Here is a 20,007-nt window from a genome sequence, read left to right as displayed (position 1 = left end):
AACAATTTAGTCCCCTCCCACTTGGCGATCAAAAATACAGTGATCCTTCGCTATAACGCGGTTTACTTTTCACGGATATGGATCGTGCATTGTGTTCTGTACAGTGGTACCTCGAGATACGATCGTAATCCGTTCCGAGACTGAGATCGTATGTCGAGCTTTTTGTAACTTGAGCGAACGTTTCCCATTGAAACGAATTGAAAAAAAATTAATTCGTTCCAACCCTCTGAAAAAACACCAAAAACAGGATACTGGATTGGAAAAAAATGTTTTATTTCTTCTAATTCGCCATATATTGACAAAGTAATAAATAACGAGTGGTTTAATAGTAATAAAATGTGTTTAATAGATGTAAAATTAGATGCATTTCGCGGAGGGGAGAGACAACGACACACACGGAGGCGGAGGGGGGGCTGTTCGGTGGGACTTTATCCACGGCACTTGTAAACGAACAAACAAATTTAAATTAACTTGGATAAATATATACAGACACACTCAAACATACGTTTAATGTAACTTTACACAAAACTGAATTCTAGTTTTGTCTTAATCTTTTGTTACCTTCGTTTTCCGGGTTAGCGGTTTGCCACGCCTCCACCCTCACGTTGCCTATCGATGGACTGTTTGCTGTTGTATTTCCTTCAAAATATTCCGAAAATGATGCACACAAATGTCCTCACAATAGGATAATGCACGACCACTTGCCAACGAGAAATAATCTTGAAAGAACGATCGCGAGAGCTTCTTTCCTTAGAAAGAATAACAGGAAATGCAATAGCTGAGCTTACCCACGTATTGATTGTGGGTAATGAAGTTTTATTCTGAGAAAGGGTGCCATTGCCTATGGGTGTTGTGTGCACGAGTATACTTCATTACCCAGAAAGCCCTCTTTTTGCCCGCGCATGCGCGTTGTGCGTTTCCTGGTCGAAACTCGTCTGAATAAATCGTTCAGTCCTCGTAGATATAGTAGTTATACACGAAAGAGATGCGGCAAAAAAAGACAGTGCGCTACAATGATAAACAGCCTCTCATGTAATGGGCACCTGGCTTGGTCGCATTTTGAAATTTTAATCGTATCGCGAGCGAATTATTGATCGAAATTTTCGTCATACCACGAGGTACCACTGTATTCTGATTGGCTAAAAAGTCACACCGCTTCTTCTCTACCTGTCTGTCAATATCGTTGCAGTTTAATATGTACACGTACGTAAAACAGCAAGCCAAATTTACATTACACATTTACAAAATCTCTTACAATTTCAAGTTTCTCTAAAACCTCTAAAATCTAATGTTGACAAAACGCTCTGGACCGACAAAAGCACCTGCGGCAGGGCCAAAAAGGCATCTATAGCAGATGAAGTTCATCTCCGCAATTTGAAGCCTTCTGTTCACATTGATGATTAAAATTATTATTCGACAGTACAGAAGTTATTTGTTGAATACCTTGACATATGAGTGCCCCGCAGCCCGGTGGAGCGAGTGGTTAGCATGTCGACCTCACACCTCTGGGGTCCTGGGTCCAAATCCAGGTCATGTCCATTTGTGTGGAGTTTGCATGTCGGGAGAGGAGTGCCCCGACATATGAGGAATTTGAGATATGAGTAAAAATCCGAGCAAATATTTATCTTGACGTACGAGACAGATTTTTAAACACACGCATACGAGACAGCCATGTGGCTGCTTATGATTTCAGCGCATGGAGCATTGCATTTTCTCTGGGTTTTTTTGCGTTAGTCAGTGCAGAATTAAGGGAAACACAATTTGAGGGTATTGCGAAGACAATGCATATGATGACAATCGATGTTAAGCACGAAATAATCGACAAACATGAGTAGTGTACGTGTGACTGAGCTGGCTCACCAAAACGTATGGAGAAGCAGGAAGTTCGCTGAAAGCCACGGTGGAATACATCAACCTCTTTGCCTTTGTTATGCATAAGGTTTAAATTTAGTGTAACGTAAAATTAAAACTTTTTTTAAGTGTGTCTATAGGAATCTAAGTTCATTTACGTTAAATTTAAAATGTATGTTACGTTACGAGTGCATCTGTCAAGTCTCTCTCTCTCATCCGCGAACTATGCATTGTATTGAATTATGTCTCATTTTATAATTAAACATCATAACCACTAGTTATTTGTTACTCTGTTTATAGATGGTGAATTACAACCAATAAAATTATGATTTTCCATTGTAATATTCTGTTTTTTGGTGTTTTTTTTCAGTGTGGAAACAAATTAATTTGTATCTATAGTTCATTTCTATGGGAAACGTTGATTTGAGATACGAGTAAATTCGACAAACGAGCTCAGTCCCGGAATGCATTAAGCTTGTATGCCAAGGTATGACTGTACTTTTATTTGTGAAACAAATGATTGAGCCTGTAAAATGTTTTTCTAAATTTCTTTTGAATGTTTAAGAGTATTTAATTGTATAATAATTGTAAAAAATAGAAAATAAAGGTTTCTACTTCACAGATTTTGCCTATCACTTGTTCTTTTTGGAACATAACCCCCGCGAAAAAGAATGGTAAACATACTGTACAACAAAAAAATGATGACGATGCAGAAAGAGGAGTTACCAAACAAGCTTTTCCACCAGTGGGGTAAGATTTGTGTCAGGAGGGCTGTGGTTAAGTCATGATTTGAGCCTGCCGTGTCATGCTAGCACCAACAGGGTCACTTGTTCGCGTTGCTGTGGTTTTGCTGCACCCGCGAGCAAGATTACACGTGCGATTGGGAAATTGGTCAACCGATGGGAACTGTTGAGTCAATAGTTGGTTAAGGACAAGTTTAAACAGGAGTGGGGCAAGCTGACACGCTTCCTCCAAAGAACGCGTGATTTGGCGGAAGATTAGTACTTAGACCAGACATGGGCAAACTACGGCCCGTTAGGCTTTTTAGTCCGGCCCGCCGACGTTGTCCAAATTATAGTAAAAATCAATGACCTCATTCATTTCCCTGCAATACCCTCGTTTCCCTGATAGATAGCGCACTAGCCTAGTAAAAGTATGTAAATGTGTGTGGGAGCTACTTGAGAATACTGACACATTTCTGAACATTTAACTTTTACTGTGGACATCCTGACACACATGAACGAGCTGAATGTGAAGCTACAAGAAGAAAAAAAAACAGTTTGTGCATGAAATGCAAGCAAACCTTCCTCCTTCAAAACCAAGCTGGTTTTATTTTTCAAGCAAATATCAGACAAGTCATTTGCTCATTTCCCCACACTGGTTGCGTTAAAAGAGGCCCCCACATGTGAAAAAATACAAGAAATCATTGGATGACCTGCATGAGCAATTCTGCCGCCGGTTTTGTGATTTTGGAAAAATTGACAGCTGGTGTCATGTCCTTTCTCACAAGACCCGGAAACGGTTCCACAGGAGTTGCAGTTGGAACGGATTGATCTCCCATGTGACAAGTTCAACTCCCTGAAAGTCTCTGAGTTTTATGCTTCATTAAGTGCAGCCAAATTTCCAAACATCCAGAAGATGGCACAGAGGATTCCGGTGTTATTTGGCTCTACATATGTGTGTGAACAGACCTTTAGTCTGATGAAAACCAAGAACGCACCCCATAAATCCCAGATGAGTGATGAGTATGTTCATACTTTAGTCCTTTTTTCTGTTTCTGTTTCATATGTACTGTTAACGGATGCAGTTTTTTATATGTATCGTATCTTGTGCTGACCCGGCCCGTCTGTCAAATTTTTAAAGTCAATGTGGCCCCCGGGCCGAAAAGTTTGCCCAACCCTGACTTAGACGATGGACTGCAAGTCATGCAAATTATCTCGAGATTTACGAGGAAGTTAGACTTCAGGTTCCGCGATTTGCCATGCTTTGTAAATGGAATATTTATTTGATCTTTTACACATCCAGCAGTTGCACCATTTTCAGCTATGGCGACCACACACAGGACACCGTTTTTTAAAATTAGTTTTTAAAAATTAGACTACTGTATTTTAAACACGGGAAAGAAACAGGCATACATGGGTGGTATAATTCATTTTTTTCATTCAATCCTTTTCTGACCCGCTTTATCCTCACTAGGTTCGCGGGGGTGCTAGAGCCTATCGCAGGGCACAAGGAGACGGGCAACCATGCACACTCACACCTTGTGGCAATTAAGAGTTTCCAAACAGCCTACCATGCATGTTTTTTTAAATGTGGGAGTAAACCGGAGTACCCGGAGGAAAACCAGGCAGGCCCGGAGTAGAGCATGCAAACTCTACACAGCTGGACCGTCCTGGATTTGAACCCAGGACCCCCACCGTGAGGCCGACGGGCGAACCACTCCACCACCCGGCCCATGTTAATTATGAATGAGAAAGTAATATTAATAATTCATTTACATTAAACTTTCTTTACTATGTTACTATAAGTACAAATGTTTAATCATCTCTGAAGCATAAGCATTATAGGTTTAAAGATTTATTGCTACAACACATTGCAGAATGATAATAGATTGGTGCAGTTCTATTTGTGACCACGTTGCGGCGTCCAAAACTTATAATAAAGTCCAAAGACTTGTTATTGGTATGTAATAAAACAGACCTGAAAAATAATCATTAAAAAAAGGAGGGGATGTACTCGATACTTTCACCGATCGTGTTTGAGTCACTCTGCTTTAGTATTATTTTACATCTTACTATTTGGAGATTCATATTGAATGTTTGTGGCTTAGATTTTTAAGGATTTAATGGAAACATAGAAGAGAGAAGCGAACTAGACTAATTATCCATCCACTAATTCAATGTACTGCATCCATGTGTAAAAAATGTATTCAAACAAGCCATTGTTGATAAATTCAATTATTTATTTAAAAAACATGGCACAATTACATCAAGGCATAGCCCACCCAGAGTCCAGCTTCAACATGGCATCATGATAAATAAGTGATCATAAGAACAATAAGGCTTTAATGAATTGGCTGGCTCAATTTCCACTCCCATATACTTCAAATAAGACATAGCATTGAAAGAAAGAAAAACAATTATGCTTTACCAAGAACGTTTGCAAAATAAAGATCCACTAAAGGCCCACACAAACAGGGCAACTTTACAATACCGTCTACAAAAAAACATTTTGCCTCATTAAATACTCATGCTTTTCACCTTGTACCACCATGTACAATAATAAGTATGAACTGCTGTAATTCATACTGACAAAGATAGAATGTTCATGATTTAATGCGTATCTTGAGTAATTTCCACCAAGATGAAGATCAAGGTTGCAAGACTGCCTGAACAAACAGGAAAATTGATATTTACAACTCCGATGCTGCCCACAGTAAATTCCACCCATCACTACAGGTATCCTCACACACAGCGTGAAGTAAGTTGAACCCTGCGGATTTGAATTTAAACCTTTCATTCTGGGACATATTTGTTGTTTTCTCCAGGAAATGGAAAATCAGGTGCCGTGTTGAAGTGTCCTGTAAGGAAAATCCCTACAGTGCCGATGATGAAGAGGCTGATGGCAGCCCAGAAACACACCTTGTCAATCATCTTCCCAATCAGTACCCAGCTTTCAATTTCCTTTATTTGGAATTGAAGATGGATTATTTCACGGCAGGGGTAATTCTTGCTAATCATGTGAAAATAACACTTACCGATCCAATGTTATTTTGTTGTCTTGTAGTCTCTGCAATGAAATTACAGGCGTCCACGCATTGCTTGATCTCAGGTGCAGCTTGAGCTAAACTCTTGTACAGATTGGCTGTAGTGTTAGCATCGACACCATCGACTGGAAACAGTGATCAGCATTTTAAATAAACATTTTACAAGAATGAGTGGGTGAGATATGCTCTATCTCACCATTGGGTTGCATCAGCCCATGTTTCTCTTTTTGCTTGTCAAACATCATTTCACTGCGAGGCTGTTTGAGCACATACTCCTCAGCTCGTTGCATGAGGCCGAAGGAGTCCCGCCTGCGATCTCTTACACCATTCACCTCAGACGTCACCTCATTGTCGTCCAGCAGAGGCGACATGCCAAGAAAGCGGGGCACCGTCTCCAGAAACAGCTGAAAAAAAAGAGCGAGACGTGTAAGTATTTTAACAGCCACTGGTCATCGGGTTACGATGGATGTGCACACTTACATGCTTGATTTGATTGGACATGGTGTGAGTGTTGGGGCTGCGCAGGGAGAAGTTCAACACCACAATTTGATTGGTGGCGATGAGCGTGGTGACACACATAACAAAGATGATGTATCTAAGAAGACATTAATGAAAGAGATTGACAATATACAGAGATTTTAGGCATTGAAAGCATCACTTGAAGGCGGTTGAGCGTGATGAGCTCGCATGCTGACTCACTTGCCAATGAGGGGGACAGAGAGTGATGTCTCTGGGATCTTCTGAGCGATAAGAAAGAGGAAAACAGTCTGGGCCAGCAAGACTGAAATGGATACTGTAAGCTTTTGTCCTCCAGCTGTACAGGAGGAATGAAACATCATGTCATGTAGGGCCGCAGCCAGTGATTATTAAATCTATTAATTTGTTTAATTCATCGATTGATTATACTGATTTAATATAACACATTTAAAATCCAGGGGCTTATATACAAAAAAAAAATTACTTTTATGTTATATCAAAATAAGCACATTACCTTAACTACTTGCACATTTAGCATTCATGTAGATGAATTGTATCTTGTAGTGCAGCAATTATGCCTTTGCGATTAGCCTAGAGGTAAAAATGTTTTACTTACGCAAGGATGGTGTAACACCATATGATATTTAAAAGTTCTAAAACTCACATTGTTGTTTTAGTAATTCTCAATCAAGATATTTTAGCAAAAATAACGTACAGTGCTGTGAAAAAGTAATTGCTCCGTTCCTTATTTCTGTGTTTATTGCAAATTTATCCCACACAAAGGTTTCAGATCATCAAACCAATTTTAGTATGACACAGAGACAACCCAAGGAAACAGAAAATGCAGTTTCTAAATAATGAATTTATTTACCAAAGCAGAAAAATCTAAAAAGTTAGGGCAACTTTGGCAGCAATAACTGAAATCAATTGTTAACAATAATTTGTGATGAGTCTTTGACAACGTTTTGGAGGAATTTTGGCCCACTCTTTTGGGCAGAATTGTTCAATTCTGCAATATTTGTTTTCTAGCATAAACAGCCCCTTTTCAGATCACACCACAGAATTTCAATAGGATTTAAATCTGGACTTTGGCTTGGCCACTCCAAAACCTTAACTTTGTTTTTTTAGCCATTCAGAGCAGGACCTGCTTGTGTGCTTTGGATCATTGTCATGCTGCATGCTCAAAGAGGAGTTTGAGAACACAAACTAAGGGCCGGACTTTCTCCTTCAAAATTTGCTGGTATACAGCAGAATTCATTCTTTCATCAATTACAGCAAGTGGTATTAAACACACACATGCAATCAGCCCTTTAGAAACAGAAAAAAATATATAACGTGGTACCTCGCCCTACGAGTGCCCCGACATACGAGCAATTTGAGATATGAGTAAAATTTTGAGCAAATATTTATCTTGAGATACGAGACAAATTTTGGTATACGAGCAGACAGCGGATGCGAGAGGCTGCTCATAAGAACATCATGGGCACTGTCTCTCTCCCCGCAACTCCCTCGTGTAATGTCTCTGTGGTCGCAACTCCCTCGTGTAATGTCTCTGGGAGCATTGGGCGGAGCATTGCATTTTTTCAGTGTTTTTTTCCCGTTAGTCAGTGCGAATGGGGTATATACTACTTCTCGTTGGCAAGTAGTCGTGCGTTATCCTATTGTGAGGACATTTGTGTGCATCATTTTCGGAATATTTGGAAGGGAATACAAAAGCAAACAACCCTCGATAGGTTGCCGTCTGAAAGTCAGGGTGGAGGCGGGGCAAATAGAGCCAACCCAGGAGAAGAAAGGTATCAAAATGTCAAACAAAATTAGAATTTAGTTTAGCGTAAGGTTAGATTAAACTTATTTTTGAGTGTGTCTGCATCGTAATCCAAGTTCATTTAAATTTGTTTATGTTATGTTACAAGCGTGTTGCCGTGTAAAAAGTCCACCCCCTCTCTCTCTGTCCGTCTCTCTCCCCTCCGCAAAATCCATCTAATTTTAATGATTATAAACAGATTTTATTGCTATTAAACCACTAGTTATTTGTTACTTTGTTAATAGATGGCGAATTAGACCAAATAAAAACGTTTTTCTAATCCAATATCCTGTTTTGGGTGTTTTTTCAGAGGGTTGGAACGAATTAATTTGTTTTTAGTTCATTTCTATGGGAAACGTTCGTTTGAGTTACGAGGTCAGTTCCGGAACGCATTAAGCTCGTAACTTGAGGTACAACTGTTGTAATATATTGATAATGATAGTTGCCTCGGGTTATGGAAGAGTGTTTAACCACGCCACCTGGAGCCGTGGGGTAGTACAGCGTAACCCGGACGTAGTAGTGTTGTGTGTCCGGTTTGTGTGTGTGTGTGTAGAGTTGGAGAGTAGGCAATAAAGAGCTACACGTGTTTTACCCTGGGCTCCGCCGTCTATTACTGTTATGGATATATTAACAGTTATATAACCTGCAAAGTTATTACAGTGGCGACGAGGATGGGATCCCTTTCCATGCGGTAGGGATTAAAAAAAATTTCGGACGAAGAGATTAAGGCGTTACAAGGAGGTAACGTGACTTTGCAGACTAGCATTAGCACGAGTGCTAAGCTAACGGCGGCGCTGCATCATGGCCAGATTCCTGGGAAATCTCGGCGAATACGAGGCAGTTAAAGAAGATTTTGAATCTTACTTGGAACGTTTTGAGCAATGGATGATCATCAACGAAGTGGAGGAAGGTAAAAAAACCAACGTGTTCCTGTCTATAATTGGTGCAGAGGCTTACGGATTGTTAAAACACCTTTGCATACCAGAGAAGCCTAGTAGCCTCTCATATGAGGTGCTAAGTGGAAGATTAGCATCTCATTACAACCCGAAACCGCTGGTGATCGCGGAGCGATTCAAGTTTCAAAAGAGGAATCAGAGAGAGAACGAGTCTGTGTCGGATTATATCGTGGCGTTGAAGCAGCTATCCAGCCACTGCGAATTTGGTCTCCAGTTGGATGAAGCAATGAGAGACAGATTTGTTTGTGGATTGAGAGTGGAAGCTATTCAGAGAAGATTACTCACGGAGCAAGATCTAACATTTAAAAAAACATGTGAACTGTCGTTGTCCATGGAGATGGCATCAAAGAGTACGTTGGAGTTCGCTAGCAAAATGGAAGAACCTGCCACATTAAATAAGATTGACCAGGAAAAGACAAGCAAAAGTGCATGGAAATACCAACCAGCCACCAGCGATTGGAAAAGTAAAACCACAAGTGGAAAATTCAGACCACAGAGAAGAGAAATTCATCAACCCTGTTACAGATGTGGACTAAGCAACCACGCCGCTCATGAATGCAGGTATAAAGGAGAGACATGTTACAAGTGTTCAAAAGTAGGACACATAGCAAGGATGTGTAAAACTAAAAATTGGCAAGGACACACGCAGTATGTAAAAGGAAATAAAAATGAGACAACAGGAAATGCGGATGATGAACTGTGGGAGTCATATCGCTTGAATGCCGTGTATCCCACAAATGCTGTCGGGAATTGGAGGAAGGAAATGACAGTACAGGTCATATTAGAAGGAACTCCTCTCGAGATGCAACTGGACACAGGAGCAGCTGTAACACTGGTTTCAGAAATTGTGTATAAGAAGCATCTCTCTCATCTGCCTTTGGAAGTAAGTAAAGTGCAGCTGTCAACTTTTTCCGGAGAGAACATTCCTTTGATGGGACAAGTGACGGCCAAGGTAAAATATGGGACCCAGAGTGGGAAGCTACCATTAGTGATCGTAAAAGGTGACAGACCAGCCCTACTTGGCCGTAACTGGCTCCAAAACTTCAAACTGGACTGGGCACGCATCTTCTCAGTTATACCAGCAAGGGGCGGTAACGACGCAGATGTGGATACAGTGTTGCAGAGACACAAAGCAGTGTTTGCTGAGGAGTTGGGCACTATTCGAAATTTTAAGGCCAACATTACAGTAAAGCCAAATACCAAACCGATCTTCAGGAAGGCCAGACCAGTGCCATATGCATTAAAGAATGCAGTTGAGACGGAGTTAAATCGCCTAGAGAAAGCTGGCATTATCTCAAAGAAAGAACATAGTCAGTGGGCCGCGCCCATAGTAGTGGTACCCAAAGCAGACAAGTCAATTCGTATCTGTGGAGACTATAAGGTCACAGTAAATCAAAGTGTGGAAGAGGAGACCTATCCGCTACCAAACGCTGAAGACCTTTTTGCCACCCTAGCTGGAGGCATTCTTTTCAGCAAGTTAGACTTGTCACAGGCTTACCAACAGCTGGAGTTAGGAAAAGACTCAGAAAAGTATTTGACAATAAATACTCACAAAGGACTGTATGTGTATCATAGACTTTCATACGGAGTGTCCAGTGCTCCTTCCATATTTCAGAATGTGATGGACCAGATACTCCAAGGCTTGGAGCATGTCACCTGTTTTTTAGACGACATTTTGGTCACAGGAAAGACAAGAGCTGAACACCTGAGGAATCTGGAGGAGGTACTGAGCCGCCTGGAGAGCTACGGGGTAAGAGTGAAAAGAGCAAAATGTGATTTCATGCAGGAGAAAGTAGAATACCTGGGGCATCTGATAGATAAGGAGGGACTGCACCCCACTGCGACAAAAGTGGCAGCCATCGTTAATGCACCCCAGCCTACAAACGTCACAGAGCTACGGTCTTTTCTAGGACTATTAAACTATTATGGTCGGTTCATGGAAGACCTGTCGACGGTGCTGCAGCCGCTACATCAACTACTGAAGAAGGAAGTTGATTGGCAATGGACTACTAAATGTGCAGCAGCATTCAAAGATGCAAAAGAACAGTTAGTAAAAAGCTCAGTAGTAGTGCACTATGACACCAAGAAACCCCTGAGATTAGCTTCCGATGCATCTCCTTATGGAATCGGGGCTGTCATATCGCACATAATGGAAAATGGAGATGAGAAACCGATCGCATTTGCATCGCGTACATTGACAGAGGCAGAAAGCAAATATAGTCAGATAGAGAAAGAGGCTTTGGCCATAATTTTTGGCGTGACTAAATTTCATAAATATTTATATGCCCGAAAGTTCAGTTTAATAACTGACCACAAGCCCCTTCTTGCTGTTTTGGGACCCAAGTCTGAAATTCCCACTTTAGCTGCTCTGCGAATGCAGCGCTGGGCGCTGAGACTGATGGCTTATGACTACAGTATTGAGTACAGAACGTCAGCAGAAAATGCCAATGCAGATGCGTTATCTAGACTGCCGGGGAAGGAAAAGGATAACACAGCGGAGGAAAACAGCATCTTCTATTTCTCAGTAGTAGATGAGCTTCCCGTGCAAGCTACAGAGATTGCACAGAGCACTCTCAGGGACCCAGTCCTATGCAAAGTACTGGAGCTGACTCGGTCTGGATGGCCAAGTCAAAACAAGGACGAGAGACTGAAACCATACTTTTTCAGGAAAAATGAACTGTCGGTGGAACAAGGTTGCATATTGTGGGGAATTCGAGTTATCATTCCACCAGCACACCGAGAGCGACTACTGCATGATCTTCACCTAGGACACCCGGGAGGGTGCAGGATGAAGGCCTTGGCCAGGAGCTATTTGTGGTGGCCGCAGTTGGACAGTGACATAGAACATACAGTACAACAATGTGACGCCTGTCAGAGTGTGAGGAAACTACCTGCAACCGCACCTCTACACGTCTGGAAATGGCCGACTAGAGTTTGGCAGAGAATACATATTGACTTTGCAGAGAAAGACCAACACCACTTTTTAGTACTAGTGGACAGTCATTCAAAATGGCTGGAGGTCATCGCCATGGCAACAACCACAGCAACCAAAATGATTGAGGCGTTGCGGAATATTTTTGCTTCCTACGGGCTTCCTGAGGAGATTGTTTCTGACAACGGACCTCAATTCACTTCGCAGGAGTACAAGACATTCCTGCTGAGCAACGGAATAAAACAAACTTTGGTACCAGCTTACCATCCCGCTTCCAATGGAGCGGCAGAGCGAGCAGTTCAGACAGTGAAAGCATCACTGCTGAAACAAGTACTCGAGGAGAAGAAACAAAAGGTCACAATAACTATGCAGCACAGGCTAGCTAACTTCCTGATAGCATACAGGAGTACACCGCACACTGTTACAGGATGTGCACCAGCGGAACTGTTTTTAAAACGTCAAATCAGGACCAGGTTCAGCTTACTGAAACCAGATCTCGCTCGAGTGGTGGAAGCAAAACAAGAGAAGCAGAAACACTATCATGATAGAACCACCGCCAAGCTGAGACATCTGTCTGAGGGTGACTCAGTTCTGATCCGGAATTTCCGTGGAGGGAAGGAGAGGTGGACAAAAGGAACAGTGGAAAAGAGACTCGGACCAGTCACCTACCTGGTGTGGAATGGTGTGAGCCGACGCTCGATCCACATTGATCATCTGCTGTACAACCAACCGTCCAGACCAGAGACATTGGAGCTTCCGGATGAGCAGCTGGACATCACAAACAAGTACCCTGTGGTGGTTCACGCAGATGTGGGGGGGAAAGGCACACCTGGAGCAGTAGGTGGTAGCCCGTACTCACCTGAAGAGACACGTGTAACATCTTCGCCAGGCTCAGTGGCCGGTGACAAGACAGTTACACCTGACAACCGAGCAGTCAGTTCCCCAGAGGTGTGTGGGCGCAGGTACCCAGTGAGAGATAGAGCACCTCCGAAGCGACTGAATTTGTGATCGGTCAGTTGTGAGGAACGTCGTTCCTAAAATAAAAGAGTTCCTGTTCATACAAAAATGTGAAAAGAGTTCCTGAGATTGAAATGTCAAAGACTGGAATATTGAGTCTAATGGTTGTGTTAGCAGTAATAATTTAGTTACAAGTTGAGAAGTAAAATTATAAAAAGTTAATGAGGCAAAGATAATTGTTGGAGTTGAGTGCTAAGTCTAAATAGGAACTTCATAGTTAAAGGGGGAGGAGTGTAATATATTGATAATGATAGTTGCCTCGGGTTATGGAAGAGTGTTTAACCACGCCACCTGGAGCCGTGGGGTAGTACAGCGTAACCCGGACGTAGTAGTGTTGTGTGTCCGGTTTGTGTGTGTGTGTGTAGAGTTGGAGAGTAGGCAATAAAGAGCTACACGTGTTTTACCCTGGGCTCCGCCGTCTATTACTGTTATGGATATATTAACAGTTATATAACCTGCAAAGTTATTACAACTGTAAATAAGAATTTTACTAACTTTGTCAAAGAAAAGTCATAAAATTATATTTTACATCTGATTATGACTTGGCACACTTAAATATAAGTGTGAAATAAATAAGAACTGGCTTAGCAGCCTATGAAAATGAATAATGGATGTAAAATAAGTGATGATGTCTAAATGATGCCTGACCTTGTGCTGGTAGGAAGTACGCCAATACCACCAATGAGGAGATCAAGGAGCAAGGGAGAATGATGTTTATCACGTAGAAAAGAGGCTTTCTCTGGATGACCAGATTGAAACTGATTTCCTGATACTCCAAGTCATCAGGGGAGTATCGCTGGTTTATCATCTTCCTGGCTGGACGATGGACAATGGCCCACTCGCCATTCTCTAAAAGGGGTTTAAACAGCAATGAACAAACCCAGAGCGTCTCTGAATTCTAGAGAATGTAAACTTTACCAGTGAAAGCCTCGGGGTCAATATCCACCCATTCGATTCTATTGCCCTTTTCTCCAATAGCTAGAATAAGGTCCACTTCATTGGCACTATATGTTTGTGATCTGACAACATAAATATATTCAGACATGGTTAACTTGTAAGCACTGGATTTTTTTTTATCGTCATACCTGAACGCCAGTGTGCAATTTTGATAATCAAAAGGGAAATAGGTGATTTCGATGGCGCACGTGCTGCGATAGATAGCAGGAGGAAGCCAATATATCGCACCGTTGTTTGAAATCAGCACATTTGCGTAGTAAGCCACGTCAAACTTGCCATCAATGCTGCAGAAATGATCAGAAAAAAAGAGAAAGATAGAAAAAATAATGATATTTAAATGCAGGGTGGAACAATTGAGTGTTCTTACTTGTTTTCAAGGACAATATCAGGGAGCCACACAGTTTTGCAGGGGACGCGGATGACATCAATGCCATAGTAATCAGATGTATTCCATGCCAGACGATAGTCGACCCATTGCTGTGAATGACATATGAGATCACATATGGCATTTAAAACCAGTTCCACTCGAGTGGTATGAGAAGAGGAAATCTAGGAAAATTCTAATATTGAACTCACTATTTCTATCCAGACATTGGTTGTAAGAGTCTCTTCTTTTTCGTTCTGTAAAACAAAGTAAATAAATATATATAATCAAAATAATCAGTAGCTCTGACTGGAAGTTACTGCTTTTTCTCTCATTTGAATTTAATCTGAAATTTTGTACTATCCCGTGGATGCTACAAGCTAGGCAGTCTATTTTTATCATACTGAAAGGATTTGTTGAAACAGATACAGTGGTACCTCGCGATACAAGCTTAATTCTTTCCGGGACTGAGCTCGTATGTCGATTTACTCGTAACTCAAACGAACGTTTCCCATAGAAATGAACTAAAAACAAATTAATTTGTTCCAAACCTCTGAAAAAACACCAAAAACAGGATATTGGATTGGAAAAACGTTTTTATTTGTTCTAATTCGCCATCTGTTAACAAAGTAACAAATAACTAGTGGTTTAATATTACTAAAATATGTTTAATAGTACTAAAATTAGATGGATTGAGAGAGAATGGAGGAGTGACGGGGTGGGACTTTTTGCACGGCAACACGCTCGTAACATAACATAAACAAATTTAAATGAATTTGGATTACGATGCAGACACACTCAAAAATAAGTTTAATCGAACCTTATTTCTAATTTTGTTTTAAATTTTGATACCTTTCTTCTTTGGCTCTATTTACCCCGCCTCCACCCTGACTTTCAGATGCAACCTATCGAGGGTTGTTTGCTTTTGTATTCCCTTCAAAATATTCCGAAAATGATGCACACAAATGTCCTCACAATAGGAGAACGCTCGACCACTTGCCAATGAGAAGTAGTATATACGCCATTCGCACTGACTAACGGGAACGGTACACGGTCGATTGGTCGCCGGTCTTTTGGTCGCCAATCTTTTGGTTGCCGGTCTTTTGGTCGCCCGGAAGGTAAGTGATAATTACCATTTAAATCGTTACTCAAATTCCCTAAATACAAACTGTGAATTACTATTTAGTCATACCTAATGCCCTAGTAATTATTAGGCTAAAGAAAAGCTCCAAATTTCCCGGACTTTTATTGTTTTTTGCTGGAGAACTTGTTAAGACCCTGACTGACGTAGCTTCTTAAAGGGACAACGCATGTACATACAAACTCTTATACACTCACACGTCGGCTCAGTGAAACTGCTCATGGCCATTGTTGGCTTTTAGTGATGCGTAGACCGTGTTGTTTTACCTTGTTTTGTCGCCGGTCTTTTGGTCGTCGGTCTTTTGGTCGACGGTCTTTTGGTCGCCGGTCTTTTGGTCGCCCATTGTCGCGGTCGGGGCGACCAAAAAACGGCAACCAAAAGACCGGCGACCAAAAGACCGGCGACCAATCGACCGCACACGTGCCATTCACACTGACTAACGGGAACGCTCTGCCCAGTGCTCGTAGAGACGTTATTCGAGGGAGTTGCAACCAGAGAGACATTACACGATGGAGTTGCGACCAGAAAGACAGTGCCCATGATGTTCTTATGAGCAGCCTCTCGCGTCCGCTATCTGCTCGTATATCAAAATTTGTCTCGTATCTCAAGATAAATATTTGCTCGAAATTTTACTCGTACCTCAAATTGCTCGTATGTCGAGGTACCACTGTAATGTGTGTAGCACTCTCACCAGAGAAATAAGGTTGGTGAGGGTCAACTTGATCTGAACTTCCACTTTGTTCTCAGGGTGAACCACGGGACGAATGTTCTTGTTATAGTTTTTGAACAAGTTTTGGATCAGTTGTGTCTCTTCATTACCCTGAACTGCAAAACAGAAAACAAACAACTGCAACAACGGGTTGTATCATTCAAGGTTATTTTCACAGTAGATTAGTTGATTAGGACATGTGTTATCGTATGATCACACAGCCACCAGCAATTTGGAAGTTATTTACTGTATGTTAAATATTAAAAATGTCAGAGTAACAGTAGTGCGTCTAAAAATATAATTAAAAAAAACAGTCTGTGCCTGTATCTAGATTATGCTGCAGAGATTAATACTATGACTACAAATATTGGTTTTATTCTATTGAAATGTTTTTATCTCTTTTATTGCCTTTTTATACCATTGTTCATGCAAAATACAAACTGCAGCATACTGAATTAGCATTTACACAGCAATTGAAAAAGATTGAAACAGCAAAAGAGGAAAATTGCACAACTGTGTTTTGAATTGTTTTGAAGGCGTGCCCAGATGACTCACATTAGGGTCATTGCAAACTTTGACTAGTGTCACTTGCTCAATGATTAGCCTTGATCGTTTTCTCAGATCCATTTTTAGATGTTTAGGTATCCAGTTGGTGTCATGTAAACAAACTTTTCAATTATCTTCCTCGTTCATATTGAACCATTTCCACAAAAAAAATGAAATTTTGACGACACACCAAGGGAGAGAAAGGCACAGGTTATTTCCGAGCCTTTGCCTCTTCTCTCACAGCTGTCACTATGCTTAGCTCAGATTACACCACAGATGGCACACTCAAAACAGGACCCCATGTCAACTTCAGGTGATCTGCTGTAACAGGGGTTGCGAACAAGTTAAACAAAAAGAGCAAAAATTTTAAACTGGGAGAGTCAAAGAGCAACACCACAAAGTGACCGGTCAGAACACACACACACACACGCATGCACACAAACACACACACACACACACACACGCATGCACACGAACACACACACACACACACACACACACACACACACACACGCATGCACACAAACACACACACACAATTAAAACCATAATATTCAACATAACACTTTCTTCCCCTGACTTATTTTTTGTTTTAATGGTTAATTTGAGTATGTTTTAAGACAGAATAACAATAAGAGAAACATAAAACGAGGCAATGAGCAACAGTACATACAAAATATGATAAGCAAAGTGCCACATTCATTTTGGGTGGGAGCCACGTGTTCGCCAACCCATTGCTATAATATCACCACCGAAACGCAGGAATTCTGGATTGAAACATGGTGATAAATGTGGCAATTGCACAGTCTGTGTAAGTCAGTTGACGTTTTGCCAAGTTGTTACAGCAGCCACAAAATTCCCAATGTCACCCCCTGTGCATCTTGTACGCCACCCATTAAATACAATTATACTCACGTTTGATTTAATACGGGGTTTGTAGTGACAGCTGTTCCAAAAGTGTATGGAAACTTAATGACTGCCATATGCTTCAGCTCAAGTTCAACTCAAATATTTATCTCACTGTCATGGTCCTTAGTGATTCAAAACAGGAAGCTCTAGTATGTCATCTTAAAGTGTTCATTCTCCTTGGCCTTGTTCCGAGCTTCCTCGCTTAAGGGACGGAATGCCGGCTGCAAATCCATACCCGACCACCGACAAAAGACAACGACATGCCAATGACATTTTGCAACCCAGTCAATCAAATCAAATGGATACTGGACTTGACCAGAGTACTCATTTAACTCATTGACTGCCAGCCTCTCCCAGTCAAATTGGATGTCCGGTGCCATCAATGGCCCTGAAATGTCAGTATTCGCAACCAGTCCTCCAAGTTTAAAAGAATTGAACCTTCGTTGCCAATGCCAATGAGTTAATATGATGAAATAAAATTTAAAAAAACAAGTATTCATGTGCCCCAGCACACTACAGGCTGAAGGCTGCACATGTAGGCCTAACGAGGAAGCTACAGGCAACACAGGGACCATAAATCCACTTTCTGTCCTCTTTATTGGCTGACTCATAACCTTGAGGCAATGCAGTCACCAATAAGTTCAGAAATATTTAATCCTCCCTGCTACATAGCTACCCAATTTCAAAACAGTGGGTTGACACATGACGGAGGAGCAGGACTTCAAAGTTAGTGTCGACACGAACAACAACAACCTGAATGGCAAGTTGGCAAGCCTTCAGCCTGTAAAAATAATCGTTAAAATTTTAACGGGCCTATAATGAGAGTTGATTTCTATTTTTCAAATTTTTAAGTTGGTCTTTATTAGGCCCAGGTAGCTGTGAGGCCGACACGCTAACCACTCATCTGCTGGGCCGCCGGTGTATTTACATATATTTAAATTATTCATCATAATAGTCTTTTTTAATTAGTAAAAATATGCCTCATAAATGGTAAAATAGATAACATAGATGTGTGCCGTATTTATTTGTTGTATTTATTCCGTGACCGGACATTTCGTCGACGGACATTTTGTCGACCGGACAGTTCGTCGACCGGACATTTCGTCGACGGACAATTCGTCGACGGACAGTTCGCCGACCGGACATTTTGTCACGGGCTAGGGGATAGTGGTTAAGGTTAGTGGTTAGGATTAGGGTTAGGGGATAGTGGTTAAGGTTAGGGGTTATGGTTAACCTAACCTCAACCTCGCGAAGTATTATTTTGTTGCATAAATAATTTGTTGAAAGCGATCAACCAGGGGCGACGATAAGTCTGTTTGACGAAGTGTCCGGCGACGAATTGTCCGGTCGACGAACTGTCCAGTCGACGAACTGTCTGGCGACGAAGTGTCCGTCGACGAATTGTCCGTCGACGAAATGTCCGGGCACCATTTATTCAACCATTTATCAGATTTTCATCATGAAATGTAATGTTAGTTTTGACACAATGACGTCTCTTTTTATGTTGTCCACAAAATTATTTTGTCCATTTGCATGTAGACAAAGCATTGTAGGATATGAAAATGGGCAAGAACAGTTATTTACTCAGAGCAAAGCAAATTCATTTTTAGCATTTTTATATCAAATATTAACTCAATCGCTGGCACTGATAGTGATAGACAAATCAGGGTGGCTCCATAAATGAGTTGTTCTACATTAAACACAAGGTAAATTTGTCAAATTACCCATTCTAACACTGAAACGTAATTCTTCTTGTTCTGACAGCTGGATTGTGGTTCATGAATTGCGGGGGTTGCTGGAGCCTAACCCAGCTGTCGTCGGGCGAAAGACAAACTACACCCTAGACTGGTCGCCAGTCAGTCGTAGGGCACGCAGAGAGATAAATGACCATCTGCACTCCCAATCATACGACCCCCAGCGGGAATCGAGCCCGTGCCTGCCCGCACCGAAGTCAGGCGAGTGAACCTCGACATCACGAGGCGGCCTGTTCATGAATTAATTATGCCAAAACATGTATTTGCCCCTAAACATGTCAATCATGGATACATTCAAAACCAATCTTGTGGGTCTCGACAACATACACATGAAACATCTTGAGCAAAACTTTGCTTGCACTTTTCATTCGTTTTTGTCACATGATTAGGCTAAGCTTTGAATTTTATGAAGGAGCAATTCAAACATGATGCCCCATTCAAAAAATTCTGATGGGCAACCAACCAATCAAAGGTGTCGATAGGAAATGGATGGATGGATTGGTACAGAGTAGTCACGTTTACTTTCAAAACAACTCTAATGTGAGCAGAGTCAGTGTGGTGGGTACATATAGTTGCTTTTTCCTTCTGAAATGTACATTAATAACTGCACAGCCCAGATGAAAGATTAATCAATGAGACATCAGTGGCCAGAACATGTGCCTGTAGTTTGCAAAATGTGATGCTTACCTTGCCAAACAGTTCTGAGAACAATCCCAACTCCAAAAAGTAGCTTTATACCACATGCTGCCATCATGTTGCAGAACCTCCTCTCAGTAGTCAGCTGAATTGGAACATAAAGTGAGACAAGGAGGACAACGGGTGAG

General features: G+C 41.4%; 1 protein-coding gene across 1 annotated transcript; it reads right to left on the bottom strand.

Moving 5' to 3' along the window:
* Window positions 1-5,203: 5,203 nt before the first annotated feature.
* On the bottom strand, window positions 5,204-20,007 carry chrne (cholinergic receptor, nicotinic, epsilon). The gene is made up of 12 exons (XM_077592548.1): window positions 19,871-20,007; window positions 15,957-16,090; window positions 14,337-14,381; window positions 14,128-14,237; window positions 13,889-14,044; window positions 13,722-13,822; window positions 13,452-13,652; window positions 6,317-6,431; window positions 6,098-6,212; window positions 5,814-6,021; window positions 5,609-5,742; window positions 5,204-5,534 (listed from the first exon to the last, which is right to left on the bottom strand). Exons 1-12 carry the CDS (start codon window positions 19,935-19,937, stop codon window positions 5,367-5,369), a joined length of 1,554 nt encoding a protein of 517 aa, XP_077448674.1. The 5' UTR covers window positions 19,938-20,007; the 3' UTR covers window positions 5,204-5,366.

The sequence above is a fragment of the Stigmatopora argus genome, chromosome 22 (genome assembly GCF_051989625.1).
Source record: "Stigmatopora argus isolate UIUO_Sarg chromosome 22, RoL_Sarg_1.0, whole genome shotgun sequence".
Classification (NCBI taxonomy): domain Eukaryota; kingdom Metazoa; phylum Chordata; class Actinopteri; order Syngnathiformes; family Syngnathidae; genus Stigmatopora; species Stigmatopora argus.
The sequence above is the reverse complement of the archived record's forward strand: the minus strand, read 5'-3'. Positions and strand labels throughout refer to the sequence as shown.